At 52.3% G+C, this 13,922-nt stretch overlaps 1 protein-coding gene across 3 annotated transcripts; it reads right to left on the bottom strand.

The window, feature by feature from the left end:
- Window positions 1-1,547: 1,547 nt before the first annotated feature.
- MAFF (MAF bZIP transcription factor F) lies at window positions 1,548-11,413 on the bottom strand. Of its 3 annotated transcripts, none has more exons than XM_080939563.1 (3): window positions 11,217-11,413; window positions 2,497-2,563; window positions 1,548-2,143 (listed from the first exon to the last, which is right to left on the bottom strand). In XM_080939563.1, the coding sequence occupies exons 2-3, from the start codon at window positions 2,530-2,532 to the stop codon at window positions 1,709-1,711; spliced, it is 471 nt and encodes a 156-aa protein (XP_080795689.1). In that variant the 5' UTR covers window positions 2,533-2,563; window positions 11,217-11,413; the 3' UTR covers window positions 1,548-1,708. The 3 variants fall into 3 exon arrangements, with proteins under 3 accessions (XP_080795689.1, XP_080795688.1, XP_080795690.1); XM_080939562.1 differs by lacking the exon at window positions 11,217-11,413 and adding an exon at window positions 10,736-10,869; XM_080939564.1 differs by lacking the exon at window positions 11,217-11,413 and adding an exon at window positions 4,718-4,831.
- Between the last annotated feature and the right edge of the window lie 2,509 nt (window positions 11,414-13,922).

Consider the following 13,922-nt stretch of genomic DNA (forward strand, 5'->3'; position numbering starts at 1 on the left):
TGTTATGATTCCTAACAGTAGCAAAGTTACAATTAGGAAGTAGCAACAAATTATGGTTAGAGGGTCACGACAACATGACCTGTATTATAAGTTCCCACCATTAGGAAGGTTGAGAACCTCTGTTTCAAAGTAAACTGGAGCTACAAGAAAACAGGAAGTACTACCCAGGAAAACCCTAGTCCCCTGGCTGAAGACTCCTCGCCGAGGATAGGAGAGTCAGCGAGTACACACATCCCTCCTAAGACTGAAGCCTGTCTCCTGGAACTCAGCAATTCACTTCTCTCTTCATCAAGTACACTGGGAAGTAGTTCCCATGAGACTGTAGGAAATCAGACCCATGTGAAAGTAGCAGGAAGAGTTTTCAAAACTTAGGACCTCTCTCTGCCTGGCACTGTACAGTGTGTGCTCTTTTTTGTCTGTGTCCATCCATACCTGTTTGCAAGGTGTATATAACCTCCCCATCCCAAAACTCCCTTCCTGCCCATCTGAGGCTACTCATTCAGAGCATGCGCAAAACAATCCAGGATATGCACTTTTCTTGTGGAAAAAGAGAATTTGACTTTATTCAGAAAGTCTACAAAATACTCAAGACAAGTAACTGGCTCACATGAAGTCAGAAAATAAATAAACTCTGGGAGCTGCGCAATTTTTTAAAAAAACCTGTTTGCCGTCCAGCTTTCCCTAAATATAAGATTAAATGTGATTTATTTGTAGATATAAAATATAATAAGTCCAGCTCAGGGCCCATGTATTTCCCAGGGAAGAGGAGCTGGACTCTGGCTGGTGAGAATAACTTAGATTCGCGCAATAAATAAGTGTGGAAGAGTCAGCTGTATACAGTGTTGGGAAGGTGCTGGGGGGACAGTGGTCAGCCTGCCCCCCCCCCAGAACCACAGATACTCCGGACCAAAGTGGAAGCCTTAATTCCAAGTCACCCCACCCCCACCCTGTTCCCACGCATCAGGACTGTAATGTCTGTCTCTACCTCAGTGGGCATCTCCATTAGCCCTCCTCTGGCTGGCCAGCTCCTCACGTCATCCCTTTGTCACCTCCTCTCTCCTTCAGCTTCTCTTTTTCCCCACCACACAGCTGTCTCCCAGGCCAGGGAGGCTTCCTAACCACATTGTTCGGTCCTGGTGTACTGTTCCCTCTGTGAAAGCCATGCTTGGAATGTTCATTAAGGAAGCTGTAAGAAGGCCGCACTTGGGTCTGCAGCTCAGCTTTCTGTGCTCAGTGGCCTTAGGTCGTTTTGCCTGACAGTTTGCCCATGTGTCAACTGAGCTTCATTGATCCCCAAGCACAGTTGGGAGGTCTCTTGAGTTTGCTTCCCAGCAGGGCAGTCTCACAAGGCCACACACCTAGTCCTGGGAGTTCTGGGAGGGTCAGAAGGGCATACTGGCACAATCCAAACAAAGCCTCTTCCAACAGTTCTCCAGGCCATTTCTACATGTCCTCTTCCAATCTGAAATGGACGTTCAGCCCAGGGAAACCTAGAACCCCAACGCCTCCCCCCACCCCCAACTTAGCAAAGCTGCCCCTCCCCAGGGCCATCATGTCCCAGTCTGGGTGCTTGCAAGAGTTAGAGCCCAGGAAAGGAATGTGAAGTCACTACAACGGATGGCAGAGAAAAGGGACTGGGAGCAGAAGGCACTCCGGCTCTTTAGGACTGGAGTGGGTCCGAGGGGTGTTGATGGGGTGGGGGCGGGCACTAGGAGCAGGGGGCGGGGTCAGGAGCAGGGGAGGGGCCTGGCGTGGACTTGACGATGGTGATGACGCTGGCGGGCGCCACCAGGGCCGCGGGCCCGCGGGCGGCGGCCACCGAGCGCGCGAAGCCCTGCAGCGCCTCACACTTGCCGCGGAGCGCATCGAGCTCCAGGCGCATGGCGGCGTTCTCGCGCGCCAGCTTGTCCACCTCGCGCTCCAGCTCGGACTTCTGCTTCTGCAGCTCCTCCTTCTGGCACACGCGCTTCACGCGGCAGCTGGCTGCGTAGCCGCGGTTCTTGAGTGTGCGGCGCCGCTGCTTCAGCCGCGTCACCTCCTCCGCCGACAGCCCGCGCAGGTTGCGGTTCAACTCGCGCACCGACAGCCCCATCAGCGCCTCATCCGACAGGTGCGGCGTGTTCTCGCTCAGCTCGCGCTTGACCTGAGCGATCATGGGGAAACTGAGGCACGGGGATGCCGCCCCACTTCCCATTGTGCCCTCCCTCTCCCCGTTTCGGCGGCCACTGGACTTGAGCCAAGACCTTGAAGGTGAGCAGGACCAGCATCCGCACACAGGAGGCCACCGAGGGCTCAAACTAACCACGTGTCAAGTCCTGGACCCAGCTGAGAAACCCAGCCTGGAAAGCCCCTTGCCATGGGGGAAGCGCTGTAGCCTGGTCACTGCTGAGCGACCTTTGGGGCTTCCAGGAAGAAAGGGGGAATTGGGACGTCGCTGCTCTACCAGGAGCAGCAGCAACAGAGAGAGAAAGAGACCACAAAGAGCTAGCGCCTCACCTTCAGGGCTTTGCTGGATAAAGGATCCACGGACATTTTTGCAGAAGGTGCCCTCCTGGTTGGAGACCTGGGAGGGAAAGAAGTTCAGGGTCACCTTGGTTGGTTTGTTCATGTTTTACTTTGAGGAAAATTCAATCTCCATACCTGGCATTAGAAGCTTCTATCTCAAACTTGATGCCAACCTCCTCTGACCCCAACAGTTCAGCCTTTGCTCTGGCTCTCCCAGTCCTGCCCCAGCTCCCCAGGGTGACTCCTCATTATCTAGGTCTTTGCCCAGTGCCACCTTTTTAGAGGTGTCCTCTCTACATCCCATCCCAATGGATGGCTTGTCCCTCCCCACCCCCTTCTCCACCGAAGTGCCAGTTTCACCACAGCCTCACCACACCATGGACAGTGCCTATATACACTAGGTTCTCAACAAATGTGAACTGAGGGGATGGGCCATCCTTCCACCCACCTTTCCCACATGGGATCAGGGCATGCAAGTGTTGGGTTTGTTTCAATTTCTTATTACGTTTATTGTGTGCCTCAGCCAGGTACACCAGAGCTGTGACAGTTGTGTGGAGCTCAGAGGATAATATGTAGGAGTCATATTTTAACTTCCACCTGTGGGTTCTAGGGGATAGATCTCAGTTCCTTAGGCTTGGCCACAAGCCCCTTTACCCACAGAGCCATCTCACTTGCCTTCTTCTGTAATCCAGGCTAGACTTAAAACTCACTATCCTCCTGCCTCTGCTTCTTGAGTGCTGGGATTACAGGCTATCTACAGAAATGTGCCCAAAACATATGTGTGCAGGTCAGTGAACACTTCATCAAGTCCAAAGTCTAACCAGCACGCTACCAAGATACAACACCCACGTCTCCTTTCTAGCAGGATTTGTGCTACGTCATGTTTTGGAAAGGTTTCCCAAACTGCCTAGGTCTGCCCACCAGTAAATCAGCACGGTCCTAGAGCAGTGGTTCTCGACCTTGACACTGCACCTCTTAACATCTCATGGTGTGGTGAGCCCAGACCATACAATTGTTTTCATTGCTATTTTCTAACTGTAATGTTGCTACTGTTATGAATTGTAGTATAAATATCTAAAATGCTGGGTCTCTGGTCTGTGACCCTTGTAAAAGGATCATTCAACCCCTAAAGGGATCAAGACCCACAGGCTAAGAACAACTGCTCTAGAGGGAACAGCAACTGTCCCCTAGCCTAAAGCTAGCCCATTGGTCCCCAGAGCCTTCCCCGTGAGCCTAGGAGCCTCACGTTCCTTCAGTTACCAATTCCCTTTTTAAAAAGAAGATTTGTTTATTTATTCATTTTATGTATGTGAGTATACTGTAGCTGTCTTCAGACACACCAGAAGGCATCAGATCCCATTACAGATGGTTATGAGCCACCACGTGGTTGCTGGGATTTGAACTTGGGACCTCAGTGCTCTTTACCGCTGAGCCATCTCTCCAGCCCCCAGTGAGCAATTTCTGATTAGCTGCAGTTTGCCATGTACAGGGCAATGGGGGAGACAAGTGGATAAAAACTCAGAGGGAAGCTGGTGTGGTGGTTCACACCTGTACCCCAAACCCTGGAAGCAGAGGTTCAAGAAAGACTTCAAGGTCAATGTTGGCTACATAGTTCGAGGCCAGCCTGGGTTACATGAGCCATCTCTCCCACCCTTTTGCTTTCCTTCTGCACTGGGGATAGAACTCACAGTGCACAGACATGCACGCAGACAAAATACTCATACAAATGAAATAAAAATACGTATTAAAAATGTAAAAGGTCCTAAGTTTGGATCCCCAAAACTCATGTAAATACAGGGTAAGTGTGGTGCTCTGCTTGTATTTCCAACATGGACAGGGTGGGTGTGGGACTCCTCAGAGCAAGCGAGCTAGCTAGGCTAGCTGAAACTGGGGTTTCTGACTTATATAAGACCACGAGCAATTGTGGACTCTAAGCAACAACCTCTGGCCTCCATACACGCTTGTACCCGGCGTGCTAACATACACATCTCACACTGAGTCTTTACCACATGCATGCAGCACCCTGCCCAGTGTCTGCCCTGTGAGGAGGTCCCCTCTTCAACAGCAGGGACCTTGTTGAATCCTCTATGGTTTCTCCAGGGCTGAGAACAGTGTCTGGCTTGAGAACACGTTCATGTGGCAACTTCGGGATTCTCAGTGTGACTCAGGCCGAGGTGGGGACAGTCTGGGGCTTCTGAGGAAGAACTCCTACCAGGTCAGGGGTCTAGCAGCTCAGTCAGCAGGAAGGAGGAAAGGGAAGTTGGCCATTCAAGACATTTTGACTGAAACAGCTTCTGTGGCCTCAGGGCTAGCAGGGTCTCTTAGGGGGCCTGCTGGAGAGTGGAGGCACAAAGCAGTGATCCCCAACATTCAGGAGAGTCAAAGGTTCAAGTCATCATATAGATGGTTAATTCAAAGCCAGCCTGGGCTACGTGAGACCCTGCCTAAAAAAAAAAAAAAAAAAAAAAAATTAAAACAAACCAAAAACTAAGCAAGAGCCACCAAGCCAGGCATGACCCTGTAATCCTAGGGTTGGGAGGCTGAAGCAGGAAGATCACATTTTAGTTCAGCCTTGGCTACATATCAAGTTCCAGGCCAGACTGGGCTATATAGCAAGACCCTATCTCTACGGAACAAAAAGCCACTGTGCCTCTTATGATGGGTGTAGCTAGAGGAAGCTGCACCTGGGGCCGGGGCTGGGGCAGGTCTAGGCTCCAGTGCTGATTCTGGGTAAAGAATTCCACTTGACTTTACAGGAGTGCCTAGAACTTCTGATCTTCCTGCCTCAGTCATCTGAGCAGCAGGTGTGGGCCACTGTGCCTGCGGCTTTTCTTTAAACAGTGCCCTGTCTGAGCCACACACTGGGGAGTTGGGTAGGATGGGACTGAGATAAATCTGACATGACACTGCATGACGGGTCCCATGGATCCCTAGTAGTCAGAAGACAGCGTCCAGGCACCCATGGAGGGCCCCAGGAGGCCCTGTACCCAGTACCCAGCCCTACCGTGCTGGCCCCAACCAGCCTGCCTCCCTCCATTATGCCTCCAGCCTTGGGGAATCTCACTTCATCTCACACTCATACCCTGCCCCCCCCCCACCGCCATCCTCTGATACCTCTCTGCTTTTCCCCTCAGTTTGTCCAAAAGGTTTCTGCTCGCCCCCTGTCCCCCAGCCCTTCTTGCTTCAGCCTTTCTCCTTTAATGGTGTCACCATCCATGTCCTTGTTGTCCCTGCACCACACAGCTGAGTCAGCCTTGGGTGTTTGAGGTTGCCCAGCAAAGGCCCAACAGGGACAGAGAGCAGGTGAACAAGGAGTAGGGTGAGAGATGGTTGGAGTCTCTCTCATGGTCACCCAGCTGGTCAGGGACCCAGCTGAGTTCCAAGACCAGCTTATGGGAACAAGGTGTGAGTGAAACTTGTTAGGTGGCTTCCTCATCCTCCTTGCTATCTGCCCGGATGTGGAGCCGATGTCACAGTTGTCAGGAGAACTGGAACAAGCATCAGGACCCCACCCATGTGATCTTTGGCCCAGATCCGGGCACAGGAAACAGGGAAAGGGGCACAGGCTGGGAGGCAAACCCAGAGTCCTGTCTGTTTCTTCAGGCTGTGCAACCTAGGGAGAGCTACTTCTCTCTCCAGTAGATAGTAGACGGGTCTCTACTATCCCATCTGTAGAGTGGGATGATTTCTTCTACAGTTTTAGTGAGAACTTGTCATATGAATAGAGGGGCAGAGAACAGCTGGGAACTTAGGAAAACTGCTGAGCCTGACCAGCTGTCAGGGCTGCAGCCAGCTCTGGGGGCTGGCTCTGAGCCAGCATAGCCAGCAAGGGCCACCTACAGAACTGCATGTAGGAAAGGCCCTAGGTAGTGACCCAGAGAGGGTAATTACTTGTTAGAAGACACATACATAGCTACCTATCTGCAATGGGGGTAGAATCCTGACACTGGAAAAATAACAGGACTGGTTGGGTTTTTCCACCTCAGTACTGTTTGTTTCTCTGTGTAGCCCTGGCTGTTCTAGAACTCTCTCTAGACCAGGCTGGCCTCGAACTCAGAGATCCAACTGCCACTGCCTCCCAAGTGCTGGGATTAAAGGCCTGGGCCACCACTGTCTGACTTTGGGACTCACTCTTGACCCACCATCATCTTCATGATCTTCCTGATTACACTGTCAAGTAATGCCCAGAGAGGGTGATAGAGGGAACACAGCCTCACAGGCCAGAGCCCAGGACTGAAGCTCCACTGAGCCAGACACCTCACAGCACCCCCTCTGTACAGCCCCTTCTCTGGCACCCTGTCTCCTCACCTCTGTGAAGAAGCCCCTCTGCCTCTGCTGCCTGAACCGGGTTAGGCTGGCAATGGATGGAATCTGCAAATGACAACGCACACATCCAGGCCTTCTTGCCAGCTGGGTGGAGCTGAGTGGGGGTGGGGGTATGGATTACTGCTTAATCAAGAGACTTGGTGGAAGAAGGGGGTCTCTCCCGCATAGGTTAACTAAGGACCTACTGAGTGCTTATAGAACCTCCCTCCCTGCTTGTAGAGTGAAGTCAGTGTGTGAAATGCATGAGTCTTAAGTCAAGTCAGAGTCGGACTTGGGTGGGTGGGTATAGACAGTTCTAACCAATCAGCTGTTTCCGGTGAGCCAGAACAGCCCAAGTCTTTCAAACCCTCCCTGCTTTCTTCAAGTAGCCTCAGAATCCCTCTCTACACAGCCAGTCCCCTGTGCCCCCCAAGAAATGGGACTGCAGCCATACTCTTTAGAGACAATGAGTGCTTGGCCCTAGGAAGGCTGGGGACCTGCCCATCCTCCTCTGTCCCGCCAACCCCCATTCTGACCTCAGGTTCCTCAGTGGCATCCTAGACGTCCATGGAGGCCCACATTTATCCAGGAATGTCTTAGCTCAGCAATCAACCAGTCTCAGAGGGAATGTCCCAACACGAGAAGGGGGATTTTCCCATCACCTTTGGCTTTTGGCTTCCAGCACACAAGGCAAGGACAGCCCACTGCCACCAGTCTGCCTGACCCAGGGACCCCGCCCTCAAGGTTTCTCTTCTTCCTGGGGAAGCCAGCAGGGCCAACTCCAGGTCTGAGGTTCCTTGTATTCTTTGGAGACCCAGGAGTGAGCTCATTCTGGGGAACATGACGGCTGCCCAGCCATGGGCCATGGCCTTCCTGTCCCTGTCTCTGGCCCCCAGCTGTACACCCGAGACATCCTGCAGGCGGCCCACCCACTGGCACGGGCTCCTCTCTGGCTGCTGAGCCATAGTGCTTACTGGCTGAGGACAGAGGGAAAAAATGTGTTTGCCTGAGTCTTGGCAGCAAATGCAGAGCGCCTCCTCCCTGCCGGAAGGGTGCAAGCCAGACTGAGCGGAGCGGCACCCCAGGGAAGCAACAGCTTGCCGGTCCAGCCCCATTCAGCTACCCACACTCTAGCCCTGTGGCTTCAGGTTGTCAACTGCCTTTCTCTGGGCCTGGATTTCCCAACATGCCCAACCTCCCCTGAGCCTAAGGTACCACCCAGCAGTGGCATTGTCTGAGTTCCCAGTGTCAGATTCTTGCCCAGCATAAAGCTCCAAAGCCCCTAGCATAATGGAAGCATGAGAGGAAGGAAAGGAAACCAGGGAGGGCCTCCTGGAGGCAGAAGCACAAGAGCACAAGCAGCCAGGCTATGGAGCCCTGACCTCCTTTCTCCTCCACCTGCTCAGCTGGGGCGCACTTCCTCTTCCAGCCTCACCACTGCTGTGCCCCCTCCCACGCCTCCACCTCCAATAGCGTCAAAGGGGTCACTAGAAGAAACACAGACCTACAAACTTGACCATGTTTGGCATGTTTTGAGACCTTGTGCTAGTCAGTGGGTGTGGTCTCGATGTACACCAGGATGGAAGCCCTCAGGAGGCAGAGGTAAGAACACCAGAAGTTCAAAGCCAGCTCAGCTACATGAGGCCCTATATCAAAAATAAATAAATAAATAAATAAATAAATAAATAAATAAATAACCAGGCGAAGTCAATCACTCAGTGGTCAAGACCACTTGCTGCTCTTGCAGACGACCTACAACTTCAAGGGGATCAGACCTGCCTGCAGTTACAGCGCCAGGGACCTGACACATGGCCTCCAAAGGCATCCACACATGTGGTACATTCACTAAGGCACAAACATCTACATAAATAGAAAATGAGTTTTAAAGAATCTTTGGGGGGGAAAAATCAAAACCACAGAGCTCACGCTGTCAGCTGCCCCAGGCCACAGAGGAGCCTCCGGCTGCTAACAGGTCCCCTCCTTTCTACCTAGTAACCGACAAATGAGCAGATAGGACTTCCTAATGACTATTGGGCAAAAGGAACAGGGGCTCTGCGTGTGGAACGCTCCTGTACCCTATAGGACCTGCTTATTTGGGAGAAATTCCTAAAAAGCCTCCAATAGCCCACAGTCTTGCTGTCTGCTTCCCTGGACCCCAGGTCCTCTTTCCATCTGTGTCACAGAGCAAGAGGGCATGGGCCCATTGCTTGTTTCCTCAACTAGCCACACATCCAGGAAGCCCCTACTCTATGCCAGGTCCTGTGCTGAGCCTTGAAGGCCCAAAGAGGAATCATAGCTCTTGTCTTCAGGGTTCCAGAGTCACCACCAGCCACCTAGTCCCTGGACACATCCTCAGGGCAACCTTCCTTGATGGATCCGAGCTACGTAGGAGCCCTGTTGCTCCTTTGGCAAAAGTGGCTTTCCCTCCCTCCTACCTATCCCCCCGTTACACTGTATCTACTTCTTTGGTTCTTTTACTTTGTTTCCTAGCAGGAGATCTCTGGATCTGCCTGTCGGCCTCACCCCCAACATCTGGCGGAGCAGCTCCCAGGTGTACTGAGAGGAGGCAGCAGCCCCATGCTGCCCCATGTCGCCCAGTGCCACCCCCAGCCACAGACAACACCCCTTCCTGCCCCAGCGAGTGTATATTCCCTCACAGCATGAGCTCAAATAAATCTGTCTTCCATTCCAAAATAAATAAGGTGGAAAGGTGTTGCAGTGGTTAAGAGCACTTGTTGCGCCTACAGAGGAGGACTTATATTTAGTTCCCAGCAACCACATGATGGCTCACAACTGGTCATAACTACAATTCCAAGACCCTCTTTCTGACCTTTGTTGGGTCCCTGGGGACTCAAAGGGAAACAGAATCTTCCAAGGCTGTTTCCATCACTTCCCCTCACCTCTGACTCCCAGCTCTACTACTGGGGGATGTTTCCTGATGAGGTTTGAGGATGGACCCACATGATTCCTACGGTCCTGGCTGCAAACCCACAACCCCCAACTCTATATACACTTCCAGCTCCAGGCCTTGGGACTGACTCCACTTCCCGCTGGAAAACAGGCTGTACATCTCAGCTCCCAGAGCATCTTCCAGAGCCTCTCCTGCCATTGTGCTGCAGATGGGGACCACCTCACAGTGGTAGCAGAACCCTCAGGCTCAAAGTTAAAATATCATCAATTCCGCCCCCTAACAAGCTCAGCTGACACCTCCCCACCTCCTCAGATTCTAGAACCCTCAAGTGGGGTGGGGGGTGGGGGGCAAGAGGGAAAATCTGAGTGGGATTATGGGGTTCCCAGAACAGGTGTTTTTTTACATCCCTCCCCTCCCACATTAACCCTTCCCTCAGGAAGACTAGGGGTTAGCACTGGCTGCTGGTCTTGCTGGTTCTGGGTGGACTCCAGATGTGCCAGCTGGCCCAGTCTTTAATTAACCCTGGGGTCCAGCAGTCGACACAGAGGTTCAGTCTAAGAAGTCCAATCTGAGGAGTGAGTGGGACAATCGGCCTCACCCCACCCTCCAGGACCCAGCAGGTGACACCCAGATCAGCCACAGTAGCCACCAGAAGCCACCGGGAGCCTTGCCTTCCCCAATCTGTCACAAGCGTTCTGGCTCTCCCTGTTTCTCCTGAGACAGGAGGAATGTGACAATCCAGGGATGAACAGTCCATACTGAGCCAGAAAATCTGGGGCTAAGGAAGGACTTTCATGTACTAGGTTACCAGATCCACCAGGTGGCCAGAAGGCTGGCTGGCTAACCTCTGCTCTATTCTGAGCTGCAGACACTCGCGCTGGGCGAGGAACAAACACTGATGTCACATGGCTCCAGTCAGGGGAAACTCCAGAGACAACAGGGGCCGGGCAGTCCCGGCTGGTGGAAAGGGGGAGGATGACGGAGGGTGGAAGAGGAGGGAGAAAAATTCCAGACCTGGTGTGACCACCGATCAGGCCACTTCCTTCGCTCGGGTCCTTATTCCGCATTTGCTCCAGTGGACACTGGTGCGTACCGACTTCAAGATACACCTAGCTAGTATCAATCTCCAGGGAGCGCGTGCGGACAGACACACGCACACACACCCCGAAGTACACCGTGTGCCCACAGAACCCAAGGCGCTCCCCAGAGAACACGCGCGCACGCACGCCACCGGGAGACGTAAACAAACCGCGCACACAAGGTGCTGGGCGCGGCTCCAGGGACTGTTCTCATCGAGTCACGTACGTGCACGCCCCGCCCCCGCCCCCACTCGGGCTTCCTCCCGGGCGGGCGCACCGCCTTCCAGCCAGCCCCTCAGAGGCCCCTCGGTAAGTTGGTGTTCGGGGGCGCCGAAGGGGCCGGACCACGCGCCGCCCAGGCAGGACCCGGAGCGTACACTCCTGGAGCTCAGTCTCCGTCCCTGGCACGTCCTTACCGCTCTCCACCAGGCCCGGCGCTCAGTGCGCGCGTGTCGCGGCAGTCGCGGTGGCGGTCCCAGGCCACTCTCGAGCTCCACTCCTCTCCGATCGATCAGGACCGCAGTTCACTAGGAACCCCGCTCCGCGCAGCGCCGCTCCGAGTTTTGTTATGGGGCAGGCGGCGCAGGGGGCTGGAGCCGCGCGCAGTTGTAAGGCGAGCTTCCCGGAATTACTCACGCAAAGGATTCCTTTCATTCATAAAAACCCAGTCATTCAGTGACGTCACCGCCCCAGTCGCCAGCAAGCACCAGAGCGGCCGCCGGGAACCGAGGCCCCGCCCACGCCCGAGTGAGGCCACGCCCCCGTAGGCCCGGCTCTTGGGCACCCACAGCCAGAGCCGCCAGGGTTGTCAGGGCTCAGACTGTGTCCTGTGAATGCATTCATGTGACACCTCTGGAGAACGGCGGTGTGGGTGGAGGTCATTGCTTTTCTTTACAACTCACTGTCTGGCCTCTTCCCTCGTTGATCTACATCCTTTGCTCGGATGACCTCATCCAGTCTCTGCCCGTCGCTGTACCTGTGAGCCCTAGGTTTGTATTCCCAGAGCCACAGCAATTGCCTACCCCTGGATGTCACATGGTGTCAGCTCCAGATCTTCAACCCTACCTCCACTCGCCCCAATAACACTCCATGTTGGTAGATGTGCTTGTCACTAAACTCTGGTACCTAGCACTCAGTTTGCACAATTTACACGGTGGAAGGAGACAATGATTCCTGAAAGCTGACCTCTGACATACTTAGGGAGGCATGTGTGCTCTCATACAGACACATAACAAATAGGTGAATTTAAGGTAAACATAACAGTTATAAATAAGAAAAAGACCTTTCAAAAACTTACCTCTAGGGGCTGGAGAGATGGCTCAGTGGTTAAGAGCACTGACTGCTCTTCCAGAGGTCCTGAGTTCAAATCCCAGCAACCACATGGTGGCTCACAACCATCTGTAATGGGATCTGATGCCCTCTTCTGGTGTGTCTGACAGCTACAGAGTACTCACATATAATAAATAAATCTTAAAACAAAAAAAAAAAAACAAAAAAAAACCTTACCTCTGAACTCAAGTTCTCAATTCTAGAAAATACACAATCCTGTTCACCCCCTTTTTCCTACCTTCTAAAGAGCTGAGGCCATATCTACCAAATAGTAGGTGCTCATCTAATGAAGAAATCCAGTAGACCTGTATGACAGTGGGGACCCCATGTGGCTAAGTCCATTGTGCCCCTGTCCTCAGTCTCAGAGGGCGAGGGAGTCAGCCTTCAGCATCCACACCCTGCTGCCCACAGAAGTCGACCTTTTGGTAATGGCCACGAAATGTTGTGCAATGCTGCATTTAACAGTGGGGCTGGCCTTCTCACACTCTCCAGCAGCAGAGTCACAGGACAACCGCAAAAAAATGGTATCCTGGAAGAACAGGTTCTGGGCTTCAGAGCTTGGGTAGCTGGAGAAGAAAATTATTATTTGGGATCTGTCACATCATTTCAGTGAGACTGGTGTCCATGTTGCCCATCGTTCTAGTAAGGGGACTGGTGGGAGGAAGGTGAGAGCTCAGGTCTCCCCATCTGCTGTCCTGTCACCCCATCTACCAGACTCTGGGCCACAGGACAAAACAAAGCTACCAGACCCAGGACCTGTGACCTCGAGTTCTTGCTCACTTGGGATGAAAAGGGAGATGATCCCCTCTGAGGGTGCCACCTTCATACCCTCTAAAGGTGTTACCTCTGTCCCCTCTAACAGTCCCCACAGGAAGGAAAGTCACTGTGGTCACTGGACAGAGGCCTGCTCAGGTTACTTTCTGTTGATAAGCTGCCTTCCTGTGAGATCAGGCCTGAGGCCACTCCCACTGCCTAAGTCTGGGGCACCTTCAGCTTTTAAACCAACCAAGATGGGAGTATTCACACCGCCAGAATCAGAGACAAAAGCAGGAAACCCTGCCTTTTCTTTTTCTTTTTCTTTTCTTTTTTTTTCCTTTTCTTTCTTTCTTTCTTTCTTTCTTTCTTTTTTTTTTTTTTTTTTTTTTTTTTTTTTTTTTTTTTTTGTCTCAAGAGAGAATAGTGACCCTAGAAAACGACCGAGGAGCCACCCGTCCGTAATAAAACATTGCAGCAGATCATCAGCATCTGTGTTTGACAAAATTCACATACTTGGAGCCAGTCAAAATGACTCAGCAGGTAAAGGCACTTGTCACCCAAGGATGCAAGTTCAATCCTGCAGAAGCCACATAATGTCAAAGGAGAGAACTGACTCCACAGTTGCCTTCTGACCTCGACATGTCACACATATGTACACAGACATACACACACATAAACACACAGACACATAAACACAAGGAGAGGGAGGGAGGGAGAGAGGGAGAAAAAAAGATGAGGACGAATAAAGAATATAGGTAAAAAACAAAGAAGATGATGAATAAAACTTAAAAAAATAAAAATGTATTTCAGGCTGGCGAGTTGGCTCAGCAGTTAAGGGCACATTTTGCTCTTGCAGAAGACCTGAGCTAGGTTCTCACTGCCCACATCAGGTGGCTCACAACCTCCTGTAACTGCAGCTTCATGGGTATCTGACACCTCCCTCCAGCGAGCCACCTGTACCCACATGTATGTACTCACAACAGACACACACATATTCACGTAATCAAAGATGTATATATATGTATATATATAGTAGG

Source organism: Micromys minutus (assembly GCF_963924665.1).
Source record: "Micromys minutus genome assembly, chromosome: 27".
Lineage (NCBI taxonomy): Eukaryota > Metazoa > Chordata > Mammalia > Rodentia > Muridae > Micromys > Micromys minutus.

Bases quoted from the DNA above. Each gene is read 5' to 3' on its own strand.
- MAFF (XM_080939562.1), bottom strand. From the start codon at position 10,788: ATGCGGAATAAGGACCCGAGCGAAGGAAGTGGCCTGATCGGTGGTCAC. The intron at 2,564-10,735 runs GTCTGGAATTTT...TTTCCCTCCCAG, and splicing joins CTGATCGGTGGTCACACCAG to GTCTCCAACCAGGAGGGCAC. The intron at 2,144-2,496 runs GTGAGGCGCTAG...ATGATCGCTCAG, and splicing joins TATCCAGCAAAGCCCTGAAG to GTCAAGCGCGAGCTGAGCGA.